Source organism: Canis lupus, chromosome 31, assembly GCF_003254725.2.
Source record: "Canis lupus dingo isolate Sandy chromosome 31, ASM325472v2, whole genome shotgun sequence".
Taxonomy (NCBI): domain Eukaryota; kingdom Metazoa; phylum Chordata; class Mammalia; order Carnivora; family Canidae; genus Canis; species Canis lupus.
The window spans coordinates 32,354,545-32,381,449 of NC_064273.1; the positions used below are offsets into that span (position 1 = coordinate 32,354,545).

Consider the following 26,905-nt stretch of genomic DNA (forward strand, 5'->3'; position numbering starts at 1 on the left):
GAATTGTATTGTTTAATATGTAATTCTCTCCTATAATAACCCTTGTTTTATGATTTTGCTGGACATGTAGTTTGCTACTAATTGCTGTTAGGATTCCACCAATGATTTATTCTGTTTTTCACAGATTCACTGAATCATCTCAAAGTCCTTGATGGTTTCCTTAAAGACATTTTGCTTTTTTCCAGTGAAAGTTATTATTTAAAAAAACTCAATCCTAGAGATTTAAGAACTTTTTAAAGTGCTATGGTGGATTTACTAACAAATACTGCCTTATTATTCCTACCTCAGTTTGTCTTCCTTAGCCTGAAACCCCAAATCTCCTACAATTTAGCATCAGTTTTCAAAATGCATATTTTATCAAATCCTACAATAAGCCATCCCATCCCATCTAGGCTGGCCTAGACACCTCCCATCCCCCCTCACTCCAGTCTTGCTTTTGTTGACCTCTCCCCCATGCTGGGTCCTCACACTGAAAGGAAGACTTCCTCCTGGGTCTTTATGTTCCAAATCCCACCCAATCTCCAGGAATGTTAGGACAAATGTCCCTTTCTTCCCTAGGAAACCATTCCTGATTACTTACGCAGAAGCTGATCTGCTTTCTTTAAATTTCAGAACAGTTGTTGTACCCTCCCTATTAAGTTGTCTTATTTCTTAAACTAGAGTAAGTTAATATTTCTCGTTATGCCCCAGTTTCTTTATTTATAAAGTGGGAGTCAATATTTGCTCACGGGGCTTTTGTGTGGTTCAATTCACTCAGCACAGTGTGGTCACATGGTAAGAGCTGGTTGCCATGAGGTTGTAGGCTTGTTGAAGGCAGAGGAAGATGTCATTATTTCTTGGTCTTTACAGCAACCTGCCTAGAACTTGCCCACTGTACTACAAGTGTTCATGGGTCAATACTCAGTCAAACAAATGTCAATTTAGAACAATAAAATATGGGACATCCACTAGCTTTCAGAATATTTTTAGTGGAGTTCTAATTTTAGTTGGCAGCTTAGATCCCTGAGAATGGAGATACAAGTGTGTGTCTACTCCCAGCTTTAGTGAACTTCATGCACCTTGGAAGCCGAACATTTTATTTCTCTGTAAAATGTGAACACCTTATCAAAAACTCAAGTTCTTTTTTTTTTTTTTTTAATTTTTTTTTTAAACTCAAGTTCTTACATGGATTTCTGGGAACAATGTTGAAGGTCAAATATGTTTGTGCCTTGTTTCTTTTTAGAGGACTTTTATTCTTTAGGAGTGGATACTGGAACTGGAACACCAACATGCAGCCCAATGACACCCAGCTTGATGACTTGGTTCTAAGAGTGGCTAGGCTTTGTTTTGTTTAAATAAATCCTAACAGTTCTGTGTGATGGTAAGAATGGGAACTTCTAGGTCAATAGAAGCGTGAATGTCTAAAAGAGATGCAGCCCTCAAATCAGAATAAGACTTATCCTCAGTTTCATAGATTCATGATTAAAAAGACTACCGAAGTTTAGGTACTGCTTTGGACTTTTGAACTAGTGAACTTTTCAGAATAATTTTTTCCTGTCTTAGGAAATGCTTTGCTCACAGAATGACTTCATATTTTATTGGGCATTATTAAATATTTCAGGCCTTGTATTGTGCTACTTTATTAGGAAAGACAAATACAGTGAATTATCTTTCAATTCATAATGGAAAAGAGTGATATGGCTGACATAAAGCAGTTGAATTAAAATGTTATGGTTTAAGTTCTTTGCCTCCCTAATTATATTCTACTTGATTTAGTATTAATTTTTTTTTTTTTTGTCCTGGGGTCCTAGATACATGCTTCAGGGAAGGTAAAGAAGAGTTCAGGTTAAAAGCAAGTTGCCAATAACCTGCTGGAGCTGATTGAACTATATTCATGGATGTGCCAGCAAGATGTATTCATGCACTTCTATCAAAGATGCCAACCTCTTTGGGGGCTTTTATTTACTGTAGGGGAGACTATAGTGCTTGTCTGGTAACATTTCATTTGTCTGGAAGGCACCTAACTCATAACTTGTCTATTTGCTATGGCATGTAGTGGTGATAGAAGAGAGGAGAGAAGGATATTTTTGATAAGGAGATCCTGGAGACAAGTGTATGAAGAGTGGTAAAATTTCATTGCTGCTAGCATAGGAATTAGTGAAACTGTTAAAAATAGGTAAGACTTAAAGCTAAATCATCTGGGGCTATCTAGTATAGGGGTGGTATAGACTGGAACTGCTATTAGAATCATAGAAGCAGAGACTGGGGGATTTGAATCCTTGTTGAAAATGACAAGGAAACTAACAGAAAAAATTTTCTGAAGCTCACATGGAACATTCACCAAGATAAACCACATACTGGGCCATAAAGCACATCTTAACAAACTTGAAAGTATAGAAATCATATAAAGTCTCCTCTAGACCACAATAGAATTAAACTAGAAATCCAATATAAAAATGGAAAAATCTCAAAATACTCAGAGATTCAACAACAACTTCTAAATAACACATAGGTCAAGGAAGAAATCTTAAGAGAATTAAAAAATATTTTGAACTAAATGAGAATAAAAATGCAATTTATCAAGATTTGTGGGATGCAGTGAAAGCAGTGCTTGGAGGGATTGGGGAGAAAAATAAAATTATCTTTGCAGATGACATGAATGTTCATGTAAAAAATCTGAAAGAATACCAAAAACTATCATAGCAAGGTTACAGGATACAGGTAATATACAAAAAGTCACTCACTTTCCTATATATCAATAAACAAGTAGAATCAGGAACTACAAACACAATATTATTTACATTAGCATCCTCCCAAATATACTTAGGTATAAATCGAACAAAATATGTACAAGATTTATATAAGGAAAATCACAGAACTCTGATGAAAGATAACAAATGAACTAAGTAAATGGAGAGATATTCCATGTTCATGAATAGGAAAGACTCAATTTTGTCAAGACTTCATATTGTCAGGTTCTTCCCAAATTGATCTACAGATTCAATGCATTAGAGGACTGACACTATCCAACCTCAAGGCTTACTGTAAAGCTACAGTGATCAGCACAGTGTGATATTGGTGAAAGAATAGACAAGTAGATAATGGAGCAGAACAGAAAGCCCAGAAATAGAACCCTGTAAGTGTAGTCAGTTGATCTTTGACAAAAGTGCAAATGCAATACAGAGATGAAAATATAGTCTTTTCAACAAACGGTTTGTTCTGGAGAAACTATATACAGTCATATAAACTCCCCTCCCCCCAAAATCTGGACACAGACCTTAAACTCTTCACAAAAATTAACCCAAAATTATTTAGATGTAAAATGCAAAACTATAAAACTCCTTTAAGATAATATATGAGAAAACCTGGATGACCTTGGGTATGGCAATGAATTTAAAAATACAACACCAAAGGCATGATCCATGAGGGAAGAATTTATAAGCTGGTGTTTGTTAATATTAAACATTTATGCTCTGCAAAAGATACTATCAAAAGAATGAGAAGACAAACTATAGATTGGGAGAAAATATTTGTAAAAGAAGCATCCGATAAAAGACTGTTATCCAAAATATTCAAAGAACTCTTAAAACTCAACAATAAAAAAAACAACCAACCTGAATAAAAATGGGCAAAGACCTGAACAAGCACCTCACCAAGGAAGATGTACAGATGGCAAATAAGTATATTAAAAGATGCTCCATATCATATCAGCAGGGAAATGCAAATGAAAGCAACAATGAGATACCAGTGCACACCTATTAGAATGGCCAAAATCCAGAACACTGGTAACACCAAATGTTGGCAAGGATACGAGGCAATAGGAACTCTCATTCACTGTTTGTGGGAATGCAAAATGGTATAGCTACTTTGGAAAATAGTTTGGCAGTTTCTTTCAAAACTAAAGATGGTTTTATCATATTATGCAGCAATCATGCTCCTTGGTATTTACCCAAATGAATGGAAAACTATGTTTACACAAAAACCTGCACACAAACGTTTATAGCAGCTTTATTCATCATTGCCAAAACTTGAAAGCAACCAACAGTATGTAAATAAATATATAAACCATGTACATCCAGACAATAAAATATTATTCAGCCCTAAAAAATGAGCTGTCAAGTGTGAAATACAAGGTGTGAAATACTCTTAAGTGCATACTATTAAGTGAAAGAAGCTAATCTGAAAGACTGTACACTGTATGATCTCAACTATATGACATTTTGGAAAAGGCAAAACTCTAAAGATGGTAAAAAGATCAGTAGTTGTCGAGGGTTGGAGGGAGAGAGAGATAAATAGGGAGAGCATAGAGAATTTTTAGGTCAGTGAAACTGTTTTGCATGAAACTGCATTGGTGGATGTATGTCATTATGCATTATGCATTTGTCAAAACTCATAGAATGCACACCACCAAGAGTGAACCCTAATGTAAACTGTGGACTCTGGGTGGTAATGATGAGTCAATGTAGGTTCACCAATTGTAGCAAGTGTACAACTCTGGTGCAGAATGTTGATAACTGGGGAGGTTGTGGATGTGTGGGGCCAGGGGAATGTATGAGAATTATCTGTACTTTTTTTTTTAAAGATTTTATTTATTTATTCACGAGAGAAACACAGAGAGAGGCAAAGACACAGGCATAAGTAGAAACAGGCTCCATGCAGGGAGCCTGATGTGGGACTCGATCCCAGGACCCCAGGATCACTACCTGAGCTGAAGGCAGATTCTCAACCACTGAGCCACTCAGGTGTCCCAGCTCTCTGTACTTTTAACCCAATTTTTCTATGAACCTAAAACTGTGCTAAAAAAATAAAGATTATTAGTCAAAAAAAAAAAAAAAAAAAAGATGAGAAAACTGTTTTTTGAGAAGTTCAGTGATTTATCCCAGACCATATAACTTATCTGGGGATGGAACCAGGATCAGAATCCTGTTTCCCTTAGACTAAATCCAGGTTTTCTACAAAACAATATATATAAATAAAAGGTTACTTTATGACCCATAGCCTGTGAGTCCCGGAGGCCTATGGTAACATTTTAGAAAGAATATCACTGTGATGGTTGGGGAGGGAGTTATTGGTATTCTTAAGACTGGTTTTCTGGAAATTCACATATATGGACTAGCTTCTAACTGACTGGGGGAGGTAAATGTGTGTGTGTGTGTGTGTGCATGTGCGTGTGTGTATGAGCGCATGTATACTTGTGTATAAATATATGTGTATATGTTTATGTACCTATGTGCATGTGTGTGTATATGTGGGAAGAGGGTCATTGCATTTGTTAGTTAAGGAGTTAGTTACAAAGGATTGGAAATACTACCACCGTATCATGCAATATTAAGAGGGGCCTTCTTTCTTTTGGAAAAGGAAAAAGAATATGAAGGTATGTGTAGAGGGGAACCACAGAATAACAAACCACATGTCTTGTCGATGTATCTTGTAGCAGAACTGGAAAATAAGATGGAAGAAAAGTCTTCCAGTGTGGTTGTTCAGATTGCAGAAAGTTCTCATTTATTCACTAATGCCCCTGATGGACGTCGCCAGCTGACTGAGCAAGCTATAAACCAGGTAAGCTGATCTGGCCTGATGTGCACAGTGTGGGCATGACCCAGAGATTTGAACACTACCATCCTCTCTCTGAAAGCAAGCCATCACCTTCAGCAGAATTTCCACATCTAAAATTTCCCTGAGGTTGTTGTCTAGGGGGGGATTGGTGCAGAGTTGTTACTGGTTAGTAGAGTTTACTTCTACCTGGGTTCATAGGTCCAGACCAAATTTAACTCTGAAAGTTTCAGTGCTAAATTCTACTTAACCTTTCATGCCAATGTAAAGGAGTCTGTCCTCAGGTTCAAAGTCAGATGGGAAATAGCAAGTTTATGGAGAAATAGTATTCTTGAGACTTTGCATCCTGGGGACAAAAATGAGCACTTGAAATCAGGTTTTCTAAGAAGAAACTCCTTTTTTTTTTTTTTTTTTGTCTAAAAGAATTTCTAAGTAAAAATTTTAAATTGATTTTCTTTATACTTGGGATTATTACTGAAACACTATTTAGGCAGAGCTTGTCTAATGATTAATAAAATGGCAGCACTTCGGATATCTATTACACCAGATAATGTGAATTTGGTTTTGGGATCTCTCTCTCTCTCTTTTAAAGGCGAATGTGATTTGGGTGTGGGTGTGTATGTGGGATGGGGATGATGGCTTAAAGAATAGCTTTTTTAGGAGGAGTTTGGCCACCAAGTGCATACTCTCCTAGGAAGAAGGAATAGTAATATCCTATACTTGGCCACTGAATGAGTACCCGTTTGCCTGGGCACTGCCCCATATCTCTTAGGATTCCCCAAGGGCTGTCTGCAGGTGGACCAGCTTTTGGGAACTCCAGCCTTGGAGCCTCTCTGCTAGTTCTCCTCAGAGACTCCATGGAAAGGTCTACACTGATAGGCTGCAGGTTGCCATGGCAGCAGCCATACAGGCCTGGGTAACTAGGCACCACATAGGTGCTTGGTTTTTCCCCAGAGCACAGTCTGTGCAGACAGTGGGGGAGGAAAGGCCACTTTGCCAACACAGGCATATATTTAGGTCATCATTTCAGAATCTTGTACACGTGTGGGAGTTCACTGTTGTTCCTGTATAACTCTCATTTTAGATGCTGATCCACTGGGCTGAATAAAGATATTCAGGATCATCTTTGGCAAGCTGGATAGCAAGGGACAAGAAGATTCCCCTGGAAAAGTCCAGCTTCCCTTCAGGACAAGACCTCACATTACACTCTGCTCAGTTATGGGCTGATGTCATAATGCCCCGCCATCACTCATGAGCTCTCAAGGTGTGTATGGGGGCAGAAATGAAATTTTCTACCTTTTTGGTTTCAGGTGGTCAGACTGTGAACATATTATGTGCTCAATTAAAACCAGTAGTGGAAAATTAGGTAGTAAGAGATGGGACTAACCTCAATAATGGGTTCTTGGCTGCAACTCAAAAATGCCACAGAAACCCAGAGAAAGGTGGTGCCTGGAAAGATGGCTTTTAGTGGTGAGCTAAGGGAGGAAGGGAGGAATTCAGAAAGAGAAACTCGGTAGAATGCTTAGACGATGACCTGTGGTGACATGATAACCCTGTGGGGACCTGGGGACAACATAAGTTGTGTCTCTAAGTGTTGCAATCCAGGGTGGTTCCTTGCAAATAAAGAGGAGACTCTTGACAATGCTGTCCTCATTTGTTGGTTCCTGCTAGAGGAAAAAGGGTACATGAAATTTCTTGGCCAGGACAACATTTGGATTGGTCTAGGGATAGGTTTGAACAGATTAGAACCTCTTACTTAAAAAAAGGGAACAAGATCAGACCATCTAGGGTAATAGTTGGGATTGCCTGATGGGACAGCTGAGTTTGTGCTCATGGCATCATTATATTAAAAAGTGAGAATTTCCAGAGGTTGAAGAATTAGATACATAAAGGGGAAAATATCATCCAGGTAATCATCATGGGAAAATGAGAACTTTTTTGGACTTCCTTACATTTACTCTATTTACACAGTAGTATTATTTGGTTTTGACTTCTGTATGGGAGAAGCACTCCTGTGCATAGGGGTTGCAAAAGGTCTTACTTCAGTTCTTCTAGGGAGAGTTGCCACCCCTGATCTAGGTGTGTGCTCTGTAGGGCCCAGGATGCTGGCCAAGAGAAGCTCAAAAGACACAGAGTTGCTCTGTCTTCTGGGAGAGGGTGTCATTATCTGCATGAGCAGGAACCAGACCTGAAGGGAGAGACTCACACAGAAAGCCTGCAGCAGGTGGGCATGGCCAAAATGAACCAAGGGAGGGTTGACCACACCCACTCCCATTTGAAATAATGCCAAGAGATGATGCCAGAATGGCACCAACTGGATCTGAAAACAGTGTTCCGTCTCCTTCTCTAAGAATAGTGGCCATGGAGCCAGAGGTTCTGATCGTGCACAGCTGATGGGAGCTCAGCTCTCTGTGCTCTGGTCGATCCAGGTCTGTAGCTATGTTTAGTGCTGATAGACCCAACACTGTGTATTCCATAAGGCATTCAGCATGGACTGGGGTTTTAGTAGCCAAAGAGGTCTGAACTTAGGCTCCTAGGATTTCTTGCTCCTTTGGATGGGTATTTTATGATTTCTATCAGAATTTTAGAAATAATGATGCATTATATGTTTATTTCACTAGTGCCTGTTGGTAGAGGATATTTACATTGCCTGAGAAAAACAGCCCTTCATATTCTTATATGAAGAATCGGCTGGTTGATATCACAGTATTTATGATCAGTGTTAATACAATGGTTGCAGAGTCTTAATCTTGCAATGGTCAATTACCCTTTGATTGTAGGAACACTTCATTCTCTGAAATCAAGATCTATTGCCTATGTGGTCACAATTCACTGGCCGACCACAGAACACATTAGGATTCACATCTAGGGGGTAGTATCTAAAATTAACTTTATAAAAGCCATTTTCATTGGTGATAAATCTCCATCATTCAATCATGCTTCTATCTCAATGAGCTGTTTTCACATGTCTCAAAGTATTTTGCCCTCATTCCCTTCTTAGGACTTCCTTATTTGAATTAGGTGGAGGCGTCCAGCATTTTTTTTTTTTTTTTTTAACCAAGGCAATGAGGCCATGTAAAAGTTTGACTCCTTTTACATTTATTTAAGCTTTATGGTGTTGAACTTTGAGGATTTCTTTTTATCTCATGTAGTTATTATGCTGTTCCATACAGTTGCAGTGTCATGAGTTTTGTGCATCATCTATATCTCAGATATTATAACTATTTAGATTTAGACACAGGACCAAATTTATCTCAGTTTCCATCATTAATCTTTCAGCAGTACATCACAATGATTTGTGACAAAATTTTCCCCCCACATAATTAGAGAACCTGATATATATATTTTCAATAGAACTGTAGAGTTAAAGAACCTCACTTGGCTGATCCATGTCTGGCTTTGGAAATGCTTTCTTAGAACACAAGTGAGTTCATCTTAGTGATACTAAAGAATGTCATTTAATATTGACTTGTCTCAAAACTCCATTTTCTGGATTTCTTGCATTTAATATTTCTGTAATTACCAATCTTTATCTTGCGCTTTGGATTCAGAAAGTGACAAACAATCCAACAACCCTTAACTACTGTTTCTTCCTGAGCTCTTTTCAAAGAACCTCTTAGTTTTCCAAAAGAAGCATTTATTCTAATTCTCATGCTAAACTTTTGGCCAAGTGGCTGAAGAGAGCCAGAACTAGGACAGCCAGATATGAGCAATGGTTTCATCTTCATCACGTTGATCAGTTGCAGGCCAGAGAGAACTAGCAGGAAGATACAGGCTCCATCTTCCAAGGGAGCATAAGAGAGAAGACAAGTCAGGGAGGGGAAGCTGGTTTGATGTGTGGCGACCCACTGCAAGTCCAGTTCGCCCTGCTAATTAGAGACATGTGTCCCAACTATCTACATATTTAAATGGTGCAATGTCTCAGGCACTGGAGTGGACATTCCCCTTTCATTAAGGAGTTGTTTTATCTTATCGCTTTCTGAGTTGGCCACTGAATCTTGGCTGGTTATTTATTTAGCGCTCTGGGGGAATGGTTACAAAAAGGAAGGAGTCTTCCTTTGACACCTGAATCTATGACTGTGTTATTTTTTTCTGTGAGTAATTTCAATGCATTTATATTGAAAAGAATGTCATCATTCTGAGTTGTCCAGGAATCCTTTAGTAGCACAGTACAATATTTAGTAACTAGTAGTACTTAATAGTACAGTATAGCAGTTGGCAAACTTCCTGTAAAGGGCCAGATAGTAATATTTTAGCCTTCTGGATGTATGGTCTCTGTCTTAAACACTCAACTCTACTCGTATTGTGTGAAAGCGGTCATAGGCAACACACAAATGAATGAGTGTGGCTGTATTCCAATAAAATTTTATTTATGGACACTGTAATTGGAATTTCATACAATTCTCTCATGTCAGAAAATATTTTGTCTTTTTTCCCCCAACTGCTTAAAAATGTGAAAGTCATTCTTTGCTCACGAGTGGTGCAAAAACAGGCAGTGGGCCAGAGTCTATGAGTAGATTTGGTTTGCTGACCCTTTCTGTAATAAATGGAGAGCATAGCTTAAGCCTTGGCCTCTGGATTTGAGACCAGGACCTATTATTACTAGACTCATAACCTTGGGAAAGTTACCCAATCTGCCCACACCCTAGTTTTTCTTTTATAAAATATGAATTATAATAGTCAAGCTTTCTTGGTGGATTAGAATTAAATGACATAATTTATGCAAGTGCTCTGAATGTTCCCAAACACTGCACAATGTAGGGTGTAATATTATTTTGTATTGTGTATTCATATTGTGCTTTGTCAAAATACAAGGCTCTTCGTAGCCTTACAGAGCTTTTCACTTCTGATGACACTGCATCAGAAATCCTCTGACACATTAAGGGCAGAAGTATTAGGAAGAGGTGTGTTTTACTCCATTTTAAATGAAAAGATCACATTTTCTTAAACAGGTTGGCCATAAAGCTAGAAACAAGATAATGTGATTTTACTATGTTGTAATGAGGTATCGATGAATCGTCTATTACGTATATACTATGTTTTTTAATTTTATAGCCATCCATTGAAAGGAAATTATAGAAGATACTTTTTTCCATTTATACGGGGCATTTAATTTCCAACTACCCTTTTGACTTTTCTGAGTTGCATAGAGTATCACCCAAGTCAAGGAAAGAAAGACTGAAAACTAGTCAGACTATTAGCACACTGTCTTGGAAATGATTATGAATATTATGACTTTTTTATCTTGAATTATTCAGTTAATCAAATGATTTCACATTCTTTGGGTGAATTCGAATTGTTATCTGATGTTATTTTTATAATCTCTCTGTCCACCAGCTCCCGCCTTTCTAAACAGTTTCTAAACATCCCAAAGATACTGGCTTACATCTAAATTAAAAAGCAAAAGGGAAAAAATAAGAAAACTGAAATGTAAGAAAGTGTAGGGAGGGAAAGCATAAAGATGTTTCTCTGGAGACTTCAAAATTTAGGCTTTTGAATGAAGTCACAAATAATTTTTTAATTAGAATACAATGAGAAATAGATAGTTCAGAGCCCTAGTTTGGGTAAACCCACAAGAGAAAATTGTGCTTAAGAAACATGTTGACATTTTTAAAGACAATAGTTGGATTTTTGTTAGGGAACATAAGACACTGAACTAAGTTGATGGACCTGGCACTGGGGAACTAGGGACAGCACAAAAGAGAGAGACAGATGGAGGAAGGGAGTGGGGGAAGAGGGAGTTCCTTCTTATGGACACATGTTGGGTTAACAGGCAGGAATGCCACGTTATGAGGAATGGATAAACAATGACCTGGCGTTACAGTGATCACAAATATGTTGATTCAAAAGAGTATCATTCGCTCAGGGGACAGCCAAAAACATAAACGATTTTATTAGTTACATAAAGTTGACTTATAAACAATAGGTTTTCCAGTTGGAAAGCATATGGGGTGTATTGGGGTGGGTGGAAGTGAGAATCTGAGGGTCTCAGCAGCCCTTGGGGAGGTCATGCTTCCAGCTGAATCTGCCCTTTCCTCCAGATTGGGGTTGACTGTGGCAAACCATAACGCTTTAGCTCAAAATTCTTATCTGGTTATCAGATCCCACCATGCTTTTATGGAAAGTGACTCAAACACACCAAACCAACAGACCAAAATATCAAGTTGCGAGTGATCCTCATCAGTTATGGGTATTGTTGCATTAAAATAGGCTTGTTTATTTTCATAGCACTTGATTTCCTAACAAAGTGACTACGTAAATGGGGACTGGTTATGTAGAATAGAATGAGTAGAAATTGTGGGCTCATCTTTGTTGTACAGTCTTAATGAAAAACACCATTCAATACTTGCTGCTTAGAAAATTCAGTCTTAATGAGCTTCTTTCAATTCCAAATTTTAACAGTTGACACAAAATACACTGTTAAACTGTGGTATCAATAATTGTAGAAAAATAGACACGTTTGATAGGGACATTCTAGTAAAAGGTTCTTCTGGAGCATCCTTGTTTAAAGATTCAGAGGCTCACATTACAAAAACGAGATTTGGTTCATGTTCTGTCTCCAACTACATTGACACCAAAGACAATGAGAAATAGGGAGGGACCTCACACCCGAGTGCCTTGTCACAGATAGAGAACTAACACATGTGCATGACCAAAGGGTTGTCAAGACTCTTCGTTCATTTGTGCTAAAGGGCCCCGAACTGCTCTTCCAACCAGACAACAGGGTGTGTGTTGTCCTTTGAGCCTTAGTAACAGATTAAAAAAAGGCCTACTGAGTCATCAAGAGCTAAATTTAGCAAACTTTTGCAGCTCGTGCTTCATCTTACTTTGTGCTACCATGCCTTGCCCTGCAACTCTGGGGATGCTGCAGGGTTAGTGCCCTCAAGTCAAGGGCGCCTTTCATAAGGCTACAGCGAGGTAAGGCCACAGTACCTCCCCACAGCCTGGCAGGAAGTGTATGGGGCTCTCTCCTCCTCCTTGACTACAACCTCCTCCTTGGATTGTGTGGAATGAATAAATGATTCGACAGATACTCAATGCAAAAAGTGAAATATTGGCAAACAGGAAAGGGCTATGGCCAACAGTTTTGTTTTCAGTTGAGTCACTGCCAAGAAGCAGTTGTCCTGATTGAGGTCTCAGAAGTGGGAGGAGACCACTGTGTTAAACTGAGGAGCCACATTCCTTATCTCTGGGACATACTTTATGGTAGACAAGGTCCCCAAACTACAGTGAAGGCCTGGCCAATCTGGTCGGGGGAAATCAAGGGCAACAGGAAGTGAGTGAAAGCTAGTTTGAGTTCTTTGACCTTTGTGGCACAAAGCCTCAAACTGAGCACAGCCCGTGCTGAAAAGGAACTTAATTCAGTCAATGAATGCTTATGATGGGCAACTGTTTTAGGGAACAAATAGTTTAAAATTGTGAAATTAATGTGAAAGATCTGTTATAGTGCAAAATGTCCACCTGCCCTTGAGATTTTGTCTGACATTCTCTTCCATTTCTTATCTTTTTATTTGATTTTTTTTTCATCTTGAATTTAGAGTTTTAGTACAAAATGCTTTCCTTCCTTCTCTTCTCTCTCAATCTCTCTCTCTCTCTCCATTGATCTTTGCAGATTACAATGAATTAAGGCTGCAGTTTTTTGCTTGTATTCTTCTGATTGGGAGACACTTTGGATTTGATTTCCCACCTGTGGCACACTCTAGAGAGATTTTGTAGTTGCCTTTTTATCTTTGACTATTGAACTCTGGTCATTTCATAATAATAAAAGAATACGAATAATAATAGATACAAATGCAGGAAGTGCTGACGGATAAACTGGCAGGGACAGGAAGATAGCCAGATGGAGTCAAAGTGTGTAAGGTGAATGATTACAACATATGTCTCCTACTGCATGCCTTCACCAATGTCATGGCTTTGGACCCAAACCATCTTCTGCTAAATTACCATGTCTTATTTTTTAAGTCTGTAGTTTCTCATGATTACAGAGTGGAACAGCTGGAGAATCCATGGTTTTGTAGAAGAAGAGTTTCCCAAACTCTTGTACTACAAAGGGTGACAGCTCACGTGGAAAGCATAAACACATCATTGGTCACATGCCAGAGAGTGTCCTCCCCCTGGAATATTCCCCCAGGCTAGTCAGTGAGGCTCCTGTTACTAAAAAAAGAGACCTCAGTTTTGTAAACATTTCACAGTATATCAGCATATTGGTGGTGGGTTTTGCCATGTACTAGACCTCTTAACTTCCCCCAGACCTATGGCTTATTAGATTCAATGAAAGGATCAGCAAGGGAACAGTGAGGTACCCAAACACTACCAGTCTGGGACACGGAACAAAGGCCATGCACTAAGGACCAGCAGTCAATGGGACCAAAGAAATTGAGAAAGCAAAGACAACGAAACAGAAATGCCTACTGTACATTGGGAATCTTTTTTTTTTTTTTTTTGCATCTTATTTCTAAAGTTATGTATCTAAACCTACATTAATTATACATCTATGTACATTATTTAGAAGTTCTGTTCTACAGTACTTTTGTACATGCTGGGTTTTTTTTTACTAACTGCGAAAAGAAAGTAATTACATAAGGCATATATATGTACAGTGTTTCTGTCTTTACCTGACCCGGGTCCTATAACTGCAATGCCTGTATGGGGCAAGCACCTCACCCTGTAGATGAAATTTATTTGAATCTATAAAATTGAGGGTTATACGCTATGTCTCACTGCATGAGTAAATAGGCACCAGAGACCTAACTTGTCCTATCCCAGGTAAAATCTTTGACACACTCTTTGAGTGATCTGGTATTGTACAAGACATGCAGGTAAGTAGCTTAAATCCCTACAAGTTGGATGTGTGGTATTTAGGGAAGAGAGCAAGCTTGGGCCACGAATGAGGGCACGTTGCACCTGAACCAAATCCATGTCTACCTTGTCGATCTGAGTAACTGAGAGAGGGCAGGTAGATATTTTACACCTTGAAGATTTGTTTTCTGGAAATGTCAAAATTAAATATAAATAAGTAAACAACCAAGTAAGAAAGACAAAAAAAGAAAAAGAATGAGAGACAAGAAAAGGCTGCGTGAGGGAAGAGGAGAAGTGGCTGCCCAGCTAGGACACTAAACTTTGGATTCATTCTCTAGGTTTGCCACGTCACCATTCCTTTCTGTTTGTTCCTCCAGGTTCTTCTCTTCTTCTTCGGTCTCCAGTTCTGCATGTTGGTTGAGTTTGCTGGACACAGACCAACTTAGGGGCAGCTCCGCCCTGCTGGCTAGCTCAGCCAGCTCTTTGGCACTGAGAGATGGGGTGCTGGTCTCATAGGTCTCGTGGAAACTGTTGTAGTCGACCTCATAGAACCCGTCTTCCAGCGTCAGGACAGGCGTGAAGCGGTAACCCCACAGGATCTCACTCGTGATGTAGGAGCTCCGAGCCTGGCATGTCATCCCTGCAGAGAAGGGAACGGACGGAGGGCTTTAGTATGTTGGGAGTGTGGGCTTTCCATCAACGAGGGGACCCAGCGAGCTGGGCACGGCTGCTGTGTGCAGCTGTTCAGACTGTGCCCTGCACAAGGTGCTGCAAATAAGGAGGTATTATTCATGTTGTAGACATACACTAACATGCGCAAGAGCTTCCCGGCCTCTAGCAGGAGTTCTGGGCGGGGGGGGGCAACATGAGAGTTCTGGCTCACAGAACCAGAACTTGCCTGCAAGGCCATGCACACATGCACTTAAGCATGTGTGCACACACACACAGGTTCATGTGGTTGTGCCTCATCTACTTTTTGCCCTGGGAGAAACTGGAGGCTGTGACTCTGTTCTCCCATTGCTTTTAGAGACTTTGCCAGAGTCCTGCTGAGACTTCAGCATTCCAGCCACAGACTTAGGATGAAGTTTGGCTTGTGGAACTACCCCAAGGATGCCTTTAAGCTGAACACCATGGATTAGTGTTACTGTCCCACCACTATGCCATTCAGGCCCACAACTGTGGCCCCAAATGAGGTTGGAAAGGATGCCCACTTGACTTTGCACTTTCTCCAAGCTCAGTGGGCATAGTTATTTAGACTGTGCAATGATATAATACTTTAAATGCTTTCCCCCTTCTTCTTCAAGATAAGAAGCCCCTTGCTAATTTGCACAGAAATGCCATATGAGCTACTGGAGCCCAGGAATCAGGAGCAGCTTTATTTTAATATGAAATGACAGAATGAGGGGGAACTCCACTCATGTCCTTAGAGAAGAGAACTAGGTAACTGGGCTTGGCATAAAATCTGGAGAATGCATTGGTGCACTGCTCAAAGGGCTCTCTTACGAAACGTCTCATATGTGGAAGGCATCTATTGAGTAGTTCCTGCAGGGATGACTTCCCCATTAGTGAGGCAGATCCAGGGCCTAGGGCCTACAGTGCTTTCAAGGACCCACGAAAGTTCTTTTAAAATCAGAAGAAAAAAAGATAAACTTTTAGGTAGAAGAAAAATGCTAATGTAGTCATCTTCATACTAATTATATTGTAAAATGTAATATAATTAAACCATTTTTGGGGTCCACAGAGGTAAAACTACCTAAGGCTCACAAAAGTCATACTGTGGCCACTGTTCATTCATTCAAGAAAACAGCCAGGCAGTCAGGATGTCATTCATGGGGACAGCCAATAAGGTGTATCAGGCAACTGCTTTGTGCTGAATGTAGGTAGACTGGGAAGAAGAGGACACACGTGGGCGTTTACACAGAGGGATTCAGAATTACGGAATGTTCTCAGAGCATTGCATCTGCTCCTCATGACTAGAAGAAGAAACTGGGGTGCCAGGGATGTAAGCGATTTACCCCACTCAGCTGTTAGGGGCAGAGTCAGCATAGCCCTCACTCTAGCCCTGTGCTCTTCTTCTTTATCCCCAAACTGAATGCTAACCTCTACAGTGTCTCCCTGGCTGACCTATAAAAGCTCCCTTCTATGCCTCTGAAATAAATATCGCAGAACTTCTAGGTACTGGAAAGAAAAGAGCACTGTCTTGCTTTTTTTTTCTCAACCAGTGTTTTGCTCCTGAACCGCCAACTCTTTATCTGTGTTTGGGAATGATGAGGGAAGACAGGTGATAGCTGGGACATGTGGGCTCAGAAGGAGGAATACATAGGAAGTCAAAGGGAAAAGGTGATAAAGTATAACTTGAATAACCTTTTTTCATAAAGAAAGTACATGTTTATTGTAAAGTGACTAGAAAACAGAGATGAACAAATAAAATCCACCTAGATCTTCAGTTCTGGCTATATAAATAACCAAAAAACAACTAGAAATAAAACCCACAATTATTAAAATTAAAATCTAAATGGACATTTAACATCATACTAGAGTTGGCTGAAGAAAGAATCCGAAACTTGGGATACTGGTATCAAGAGACAACACGATATAGCCAAGAGGATGTCCAAGAGACGATACATGTCTGTTGTTCAAGCCCTCATTGTGATACTTTGTTATGGCAGCCCTAGAAAATTCACTTACTGAATTCTGTAGAGATAGTAAAATATCTTTCCATAGTACCATTTTAATGGGATTGTTTGATTTTTGTAATAAAAAGATGAATAAGCAAGGTTTAAATAAATACTCATGAATGCTTTCCCATTTTTTATTCAGCGTGTGGTATCCTAATTCATTTAAAAAAGAATAAAAATAATATTAATATGTTTATCTAACAGTATAAAATCAAAAGGAGTTCCTAGTGTAAGTCTATCACTTTCTTTTTTTTTTTTTTTCAGAAAGATTCCAGTCTTGCCTATTGACATTGGTTCCAGTCCATTCTTTAGAAATGTGATTTTCATTGCAATGGAAAGAGTAACAAAATAAAACCAACTGGGTTAACATAATAAGAAAGACAGAGCTGCCAGGATCATACAGTGTGTATGTACGTCCTTATTTTCCATATCAGGAATATCATCATAGAGTCCCCTGCAGTAGTTTTTTTTTAGTGAGTAAAGTTCCCTCTGGGAAAAAGATGCTTCCTTTGGTGAAGAGCAAAATGTGAAGAAATCTTATCTCGGGTTCTGGGCTTCCTCCACTCTCTGGGCATACTGGCTGTCTTGCCATTTGCATTTGTACTTTTGAGTATCCTTCCCCTGGTGGGATCCTGCTCATCTTTGAAGATCTAACTAATTTATCATGTCCTTTCTGGAGCACTCTGAGACTGACCAGTCCTTAGCTGGAACTGTTGAGCTCAAGGTCCCCTCAACACTCCAGTGGCACCTTATCCCATCATTTGAAATTACCTCTAAGTGTCTGTTTCCCTTGTTGAGTTGTGATCGCGCTGGGGCTCATTGGTCTTGTTTATTTTCAGGTTCCTAACATTTACCACAGATCTTCAGCACTGTAGCTTCCCAATAAATACTGATTGTCAAGTGAAAAGACTCAACTCAAGGAAACTAGTGAAACAGCTTAATTCAGAAATTTTGTTGATTGGAAATGTCTGAGATGTATTATTAACTCGAAAGATGGTTTGTGAGTCCTTAGAAAGGAAAGTGGGAGGGGTCTGCTTCCAGCATTATGCCAGTCTATTTGTGAAGGACCCTCAGCTAAAATACAAACCAGTTGCTGGAAAATTACAAAATTCATAATTTCAATCAAAAGTAAGTTCCACTAAAAAAGTAAGGGATGGCACTTCTGGTTCTGGTAAAAATGGTGTGAGGACAGCTTTTCTCTCCTGCTGGATACAAACAAGTAACTTCTCTAGACAAAACCTTCCACCCAAAGACTCTGGGAAGTCTAATACAGCAGGAAGAAGGAGAGGGGTACCAAACATGAAGATTGACTTCTTAGGGGGTACATTTCTTGATTTTCCCGTTTCCCTTTTTCCTTTTTCATCATCTGGCATCATCTGAGAGTAGCCCTGGCACAGAACTGGGCAGCAGGTACTGACAACAAAATCTGGTGAAGAAACCCTGTCCTTCTGACCAGAGCACTGGGACAAGGTGCCCCTCTGAGCCAGAGAATGAGTGAGGAGTCCTCGTTATGTTCCCCAGCCTTCCATGCTGCCCCATTGGGAACTGCTCTGCATACAGCGTGCTATAGGCACCAAAAGCCTGCGGAAAAATCTTTCTAGCCAGAGGACTGGGAAAGGGGAGTGTGGACAAAGAGTTTGGGTGGTGTTTTTCTCATTTCTCACTGCTTTACTCTGCGAGTGACCTGAGTGTGTGCAACCATGCAGAGCACAAGGGGCTAGCATTCCAGAGAGAAATCCTGTCTTTCTAGACAGAAGACTGAGCAGTGGGGTTCTGGGAGCTGAAAAAGGTGGGGAATCCTGCAGAGGACAGAACTGGGAAGAGAATCCTGTGCATGAATTGATACAAGTCCCAAGCTTTACATGCACAAGACAGAAAACAAAAAGAAGAATCTTAGAAATTACCATAATATACAATCACATTTCTAAACAGTGTCCACCAAGGAAGAAACCCTATTGAAATTCAGTAAGACTTGGTATGGAATGATACTGAAATTCTAAATGTCATAATTATGGGATACATGGAAAGTGAGAAAAATGTATAGGTCTAAATTCTTATATTAGAAAAGAAGGAAGTCTGACAATGAATGTGCAGAGTATCCAACTTAAAGTAGAAAAGGAACAACAGGGTATAGAGATGCTGCATCACTATATTGCACACCTGTAACATAACATCGTATGTCAGCTCTACTCAAAGAGAAAAATTAAAAGCAACAATAGGATGAACCCATGGGAAATAGGCAATAAAGACCAGCGTGTAAATTAATAAAATAGAAAACAGAGGATCTATAAAGGCAAACATTGGTTTTTTGAAAAATCTAAGAAAATAGACACACCTCTGGTGAGATTGGTCCAAATTACATCCCTAGGCAATCTGTCCTCACAGTCTCAAAAGAAATGAGAAGACGCTGAAAGGTGCAGATGTCACTGCAAGATGGCATGAGGCAAGATGGGACTAGGGGAGGAAGAGGTCTTCTGGAGTGTTCTCAGGTCCAGGCATGTCTTTGACTGTATTTATTTTGTTTTTTATTTTTTAAAGATTTATTTATTCATGAGAGATGCACAGAGAGAGACAGAGACACAGGCAGAAGGAGAAGCAGGCTCCCCACGGGGAGCCCGATGCAGAACTCGATCCAAGGACCCCAGGATCATGATCTGAGCCAAAGGCAGACTCTCAACCACTGAGCCACCCAGGTGCCCCTGCCTTTGACTTTATGCTTGGGAAGGCGATGCTTGATTTTCATAGCAGGGTTGTCTAGCCTAAATTATTTCCACAAGCCCAAGGACAGCCTTGGGCACACAGTGTGTGTGTGCGTGCGTGCGTGCGTGTGTGTGTATCTTTTAAAAATTCTTTCATTTCATAATTTCTCCACCGAGAGCTTCTCTGTTTGGATCTCTGGTTAATCTTCTACGAGTTTAATCTGCAGGGAAGTGATTAGACGTGGGCCATCTTTTTGGTGGCCATTTCACTCCTTGAGTAAGACTATGGAAGAGTAAGGAGTGGAGGGGAGGGAGCGCATGTTATTGGTGGTGGAAGCAAAGCCTGATTTATTTAGAAACCAGGAAACCAGACTGCAGCACAGCTAAGGAATCTGTCGTAGCAACTGAGCAAACATAGGGTCAGGCCCGGCAAGATGAGGATTTAACAGGCAAAGCCCTATTTTTAGATTCACAGCAGCAAATTATGATGGGAAATGTTTTGAGCGGAATACCAATATGATGAAAACCATCCTCAAGAGAGAGTCCCCTGCATAAAGCCAGATGTATTCACTCTGTAGATAGATAATGCATCAAAACTGCCTGGAGAACATGATTCCAATAAAATTAGATGGATATAAACCACCATCACCACTTTTGAATACTGCAAAATCAATCAATACATATTGTCAATATTCAGAAACAAAGAATTGACTATAGATACTCTGCCTTTTTATTTCAGATACTGGCGAAATGATGGGATGCTTCTCTTTACTCCTTGCTATTCTCAGTAAGAACTGCACTGAATTAGCACAGTAATAAAGTGTTCTGCACTTACGTTTATAAGTGTTTGTGTGGGAGAAAAATGTTGGTGATTTACCAAGCTCAGTGTCAAAAAAGAAGCAGTATAGTGTAATTGCTGCCATAGTGTAATAAAAATTTTAATTCAGTCGGTTCAGCCAACTGCTGATTATTTAAATTACAGTGAGTCCTGCCTTACACTCAGGTTTAAAGCCCCTTCAACAAACAGTTGTACCGCTTCCGCTACCCAAATATTGGAGGGCCAGTGAGGTTCGCCTCCAGTTATGGAAAAATAAATTGAAATGTGCATTTTCTTAATGTCTAAAAGAAGACATTCTATGTGAGTACTCCTACTCTCAGCAAAGTAGTTGATAAAATTCACAAATTAAATATTGAATTAAATAATAAACGCTATTTGTTGAGTGTTTATTGTCAGGCATGGAATGCATCAACCATTCACTCCGTGCAGCAGCCTTGTTATGATGTCTAATCTCACATGTGAGCAAAGTAGGGCAAAGAAAGTTTAAGTAACTTTCCTAGATAACGTGGTGTTATGGACTGAACTGTGTGCCCCTAAAACTCATATGTTGAAGCCCTAACACTGTAATGTGACTGTATTTGGACTTTAGGGATATAAATAAGGCTAAATGAAGTTGTAAGCGTGGAGCCCTAATTCAATAGGATTGTTGTCCTTACAAGAGGAAGAGACACCAGAGGGCTTTCTCTCCTGCATACACGCACGGAAAAGGCCCGACCAGGATGCCACGAGAAGGTGGCTGTCTACAAGCCAGCAAGAAGGACCCTCTTATAAACATCCTCTTATAAAACTCACTTTCCTTTTATTTTTTTTTTTAATTTATTTATGATAAGCACGCAGTGAGAGAGAGAGAGAGAGGCAGAGACACAGGCAGAGGGAGAAGCAGGCTTCATGCACTGGGAGCCCGACGTGGGATTCGATCCCGGGTCTCCAGGATCGCGCCCTGGGCCAAAGGCAGGCGCCAAACCGCTGCGCCACCCAGGGATCCCTCACTTTCCTTTTAAAGTCATCTGATTTTCTTCTGGAAGGAAGGAGAATGATGGTAGTACAGTACCCCTTATGATCTGTATAAATCATCCTTTAAAAGAACCCCACAGGTGCTGACACTATCAAGCACAAACTTGTGAGGCAAAATTAAGTTTCTTTGCCCTTCTATTTCATCTCAGAACATTCCCCCTAGAGGTAGTATAATCAAAGTACTGTGTTCAAAAGGTACTTGGACGCATTCTTTTTTCTCTGTGGCGATATCATTTATTTTATGTCTCGTTAGGTTCATTTGTTTCTGTATTTTATTTCCTTTTAGGATTTGCTTTTGTCATCCTTTAAAAAAAATTGTCAACCATTTAAATGAGGTGTGTCTGGTCGGTGGCCTGGGGCTGGCCCCAGAGTGAGTGTATGTGTGGGTACGCGTGCATGTGAGCGTACGGTGCACGTATATTAGTGTGTATCCACATGCGTTTTTGTGCTTCTACGAGCTACCCTTGTGTGCGTGCAAGTGTGTGTGCCCTCGAGTGTGCACGCGGGAGTGTGTGTGTGAATCGCATGGAGGCAGTGGCAGGACCGGTGGGGAGAGGCACCCAGCACCTTCTAATCCAGGGGCTTGGTGGGCACACATGACACCCCAAAGACCTTGTGGGGACAGCACACAGGCAGGATGAACACGGCCCCCCCCCCCCCAATGCCAAAATGGTGTGTAACCCACCTCAATACCGATGGTTCTTGCGGTGGGAGAGGGGAACTTTTTGAGGGATACTTTGGTTTTTTTTTTTTTTGTTTTGTTTTTTTTTTTTGTTTTTTTTGAGGGATACTTTGGACTTTGGATCTGAATTAACCACATTTAAAGCTGGAAGTGACTAAGTTACCTTTAACTGGCAAATGTATGCTTTTTTTTTTTTTTCTCTACTAGGTAACAGGGGGCTTAAGAACAGAGTTAATTTCAGTCACAGAGAAACAAAGTGAGTTCTATTCCTACTTATCTGAGTGTCGCGTCCATAAATTGTAACCTCTCCTTGGACATAGTTTTTAAAAGTTGGCTTAACATTCTTAGAATTTATCCTTTCCCAAATAAAACAAAAAATGACATTTATAATGAAAATGCCTTTATCTTAGAACAAAAAAGCAGAGTCTGTGATCCTAAGAGTGCCCTCTGGAGGGTTTATAAGGCTCACGTGATTGTCTTACTCTTTGTATAGTTGAACATAAATATCTTATTTGAACTGACTTTAAGATTCTTGTAAAATCTTTAGGTTTTGAGTTTGATAACTAGGACAATATAGAGATGGGGGGCGGTGAGTGGGATACAGTTTTAGTAAGACACTTAGGATCTTTCTGATGAGTCAAGGGTGTCCAGATGGGCCATTTTGATGGACCAGTGGGCTCTTGTCCCAGCATGTTAACTCTCTGGTGTTAAAAATATGTTTGTAGGGACACCTGGGTGGCTTCACAGTTGAGTGTCTGCCTTCGGCTTAGGGCGTGATCCTAGTCCTGGGATCAGGTCCCGCATTGGGCTCCCTGCTTCTCCCTCTAGTCTCTGCTTCTCTTTCTGTGTCTCTCATGAATAAATAAAATAAAAATCTTAAAAAAAAAGATTTAAAAAAAGTTTGTGTTTTTGAGAAGACTAAAACTTACATGAGCCACTGACTACATTCTTTGTGGGACAATCAAGAGTTAAAAATAGTTGAGGCAAACCCTAGATGATGATCTCATCCTACTACTAGCCCTTCACAAAACCAGAACCTTAGGTGGAGCTGAACTGCAACAGGCATCTGCTTGGCTGTTAGGTCTTCTAGGAATGAAGTGGTCTTGGAGCTCCTACTACCAGCAAGCTCATTGAGCTGGCTCTGCAGCTGACCCTGCTGGCCGTCTCCTCCTTCTAAGTCCTCTTGGCCTCTCAGTCCTTTCTCTGGAGCTCTGAGGTCCTCTGTCTACACCCTTTCCTTGGTTGATCTAGTTTATTCATATGATTTCATGAGCTGCTGACTTTCTAACTTCCAACCCAAACCTCATGTCTGATCTCCAAATCCGTACATTCACCCAGCTTCCCTTGGGTGTCTCATTCCCTGCCCCTAACTGCACATGTGCAATGGATATCACCTTTTCCTCCAAACCTGCCCCTTGCCCCAGATTCCCAATTCCAGTCAATGGTACCATCGACATCCAATCACTTGATGCGTATAGTTGATTCTGCATCTGAAATATATCTTGAGTCTCAGCTTCTTTCTCTCCCCATCACCATGGCCACCACCTTGGCCCACACCACCCTCATCTCTAGCAGCAGTTTCTGCCTTCAGCCTTTCTTCTCTTCTCTCTTTTCTTCTCCTGACACTAGAGTGACCTTGGAACAAAGCAGATCTGATTATATCTGCGTCTCGCCTAGAGCCTCTAGTGACTTCCTATTGCTCCTAACATAAGGTCCAAAGTTCTTATGCAGTCTCTCTGGGTCTCTGCTCCCCTGCCTGATGGCCTCCTTTCACCTGCCTGACTTGTACACCCCCTCTCCAGCAGGCCCTTCCTGATGTCCACACTGAGTTAGGTCTCTCTGTCACACCTGCCATCACACCCCACCTGTCCCCCGTGAGACTTCTTGCTGATAGAACATAAATACCGTGACAAGCAGGAACTGTGCCTGGCTTGTGTTTCTGGAACTAGGTGCAATGTGGGGCATGGTCAGTGCTCAATAAAGATTTGGGGGAACTAAAGGAATAAGAAAGAATGACAAAATATAACCAGTAGTTCATACACTGATAACTCTTACAATGGCGTGAGTCTAGTTGGAGAGAGAATGCCCTCTGTGGAAAACATAATGGATGGTGGAGGCTACACATTATCAAGGCTAAGACAAGCAGCCCAGGGAAAGCACTAGCCTAAATACAGTGGGGCTGGCTGCCTGGGAAGCCTCCTGGACAAAGATGCCTCTACCTGGGCCCCAAAGAAGGGGGATACTTCAGGTTAGTGAGACCCACCATGTGTCTTGAAGCTTCCGTGTATCACTCGCACACAAACTCTGGACTAAGGCAGATCCCATTTAGAACTAGACACTTGCAGAAAAGCTAAATTTGACATCTTGTGGGTACTCCTGGCCTCAGGTCCCTTAGGTCTCTTTGCCCGCTGTCTCGGTGTCTGTGAGGGCAGCACAGTGAGGGGAGACCGTTGGCTGACATGCATTTGATGTGGCAAATGTACAAAGTCATCAACACCTATTAAGCCATCTTTAGTTCCCAAACTGAGATTTGTCTTTGCCTCTAAGATGCATGTGTACAACTTGACCCTTTTTAGCAACTGGATGGTTTGCATGTGGGAAGGGAGCAGAACATGTAAAATCCCTCCTCCTGACTTCCTTTAGGCTTGTGAATCTGAATTTCAGAAGCAGGCATAGACTGGGGAACCATATCTAAAAATTAAGTAGAGCTTAGGCCTGGCCTAGACATAGTTCACGTTTATTGCTTTTTCATAGTTGTCTGTGTTTTTACTATGTTTGTTAACTTTGCACCTCCAGAGCCACATTTGCTTAATCTGTGGAGTCATGTCCTTTCCACGTTCTCAGAGGGCCCATTTCTACCCTGCCTTGTTTGTAGCCTGTCACAGGGAAGTGCCTTAGGAGTGGCAACTACCCTGTGATCTCACTTAAGTGTGGAATGAAAACAAAACAAAATACCCAAGTCATGGAAAAAGAGGTCAGGTCTGCAGTTACCAGGGGGATGGGGTGGGCATGGGGGAACTGGAGTAAGGTGGTCCAAAGGTACAAACTTGCAGTTACAAGATCAAAAAGTACGACGGATGTAATGCTAACATGATGACAATGGTTACCCCCTCTGTAAGGAGTGGTTGAAAGTTGAGAAAGTGGATCCTAAGGGTTCTCATCACAAGGGAAAAAGCTCCCCCCTTTCCTTTCTTCTTCTTTTTTGGAGGAGTAATCTATGTGAGATGATGAATGTTAACTAAACTTTGGTAAACGTTCCACAATTTATGTATGTCACTTTATTTATGTTTTTAAAAAAAGATTATTTATTCATGAGAGACACACAAAGAGAGGCAGAGACACAGGCAGAAGGAGAAGCAGGCTCCCCACAAGGAGCCTGATGTGGGACTTGATCCCAGGACCCCGGGATCACACTCTGAGCCGAAGGCAGACACTCAACCACTGAGCCACCCAGGTGTCCTATGTATGTCACTTTATACTAAGGTCCTGCATGTCAGTTATATCTCAATAAAACTGGAAAAATAAGGAAATGCCCTGATCCTGTTTGGAACTCTTCCCAAAGTTGACAACATCCGGTAAAACAATAACCAAACTTCCCATTCTCCCTTCTGTCCTGGTTTTCCCAAAAAGATTGCAAGATGTCCTTCCCACAGGGGAGGAGAATTGATGGACAAAGGAAGGAGCAGGTGTGAGAACCTGCCACTGCAAGAAAACAGGCATTTTTCTTTAGAAAAACAGACTGTAGTAGATTTTTAACCAAAGCAATCGAGCAAAAAAATTATTAAAAAAGCAAAAAAGTTATTTTTTATCTTTCATAAAGTAATCTCTATGCTTGATATGGGGCTCGAACTCATGACACTGAGATCAAAAGTTGCACGCTCCACTGACTGAGCCAATCAGGTGCCCCAAAAGTGGACTTTTAAAAACAAGTAAGATCTTTACTTGTCAGATTCACAAATCCAGTGCCAGAAAGGTAATATAACAGAGACAATGTATTCATGAGAGCAAAGATATCTTCTTATGGGCTGTTCAATAAATGTGATCTTACGTTGAAATTTTGGGCAAATTTTGGAAAAGTGTAGTTGCATCCTGCATGTTTATAAAGGTTTGGACATTGGTGATGTTGGATTGACTGAACCACATGCCATAAGTGAGCTTTTGTTCAACAGATTCTGAGGCATCGCCACCTGGGCCACCCTGGAATGTAGCAACTGTAGAGCACAGTCTCTCCTTTGGCGGCAGCTGTGAGGCTCAAAAACATGTGGGAGACACTTAGGATCGCTTTCTAGAGCCTCCTCATAAATCTGATCCTGTTTTACCATCAGCAATGTCCCAAGATGTCCATAAATCTAGTCATAGCTACGACCTTTCTTGTGATCTGTTGGGATGTCTTCATTCTTCCACTAACCGTGAACAGTTAATGAAATTGTGGCAAATTCTGCATATGACTCTACTAATGAATCTACATCCTTCCTCCAAATCTGGAATCTTTCCTGACCTGTCAAGAAATTTGGTTTGCTTTGTAGAGGGTGAGGCAAGCCTTCTGAATGAGCCCGGCCTTGTAGACATATGTGTAATACCGTTAGAAATGAGAGCCTGCTCTGGTCCAAGTCTGGTTTTGAAGTATTGATTTAAAGTAAATATACCACCTAATCTCTATGTT

At 40.6% G+C, this 26,905-nt stretch overlaps 1 protein-coding gene and 1 long non-coding RNA gene across 2 annotated transcripts in view; one reads left to right on the forward strand and one right to left on the reverse strand.

The window, feature by feature from the left end:
• Positions 1-26,905, reverse strand: part of KCNJ6 (potassium inwardly rectifying channel subfamily J member 6) — a 270,134-nt gene that overhangs the window by 463 nt on the left and 242,766 nt on the right. The window contains exon 4 of the mRNA XM_025449708.3: positions 1-14,971. This exon is cut by the window's left edge and continues 463 nt beyond it. Within this exon, the coding sequence (XP_025305493.1) occupies positions 14,646-14,971 (326 nt within the window). The 3' untranslated portion in view covers positions 1-14,645. The remainder of the gene's footprint in view (positions 14,972-26,905) is intronic.
• On the forward strand, positions 5,414-16,777 carry LOC112661625 (uncharacterized). Its single transcript, XR_004811020.2, has 3 exons — positions 5,414-5,538; positions 6,617-6,796; positions 14,709-16,777. It is a non-coding gene; the product is annotated as an uncharacterized LOC112661625 (long non-coding RNA).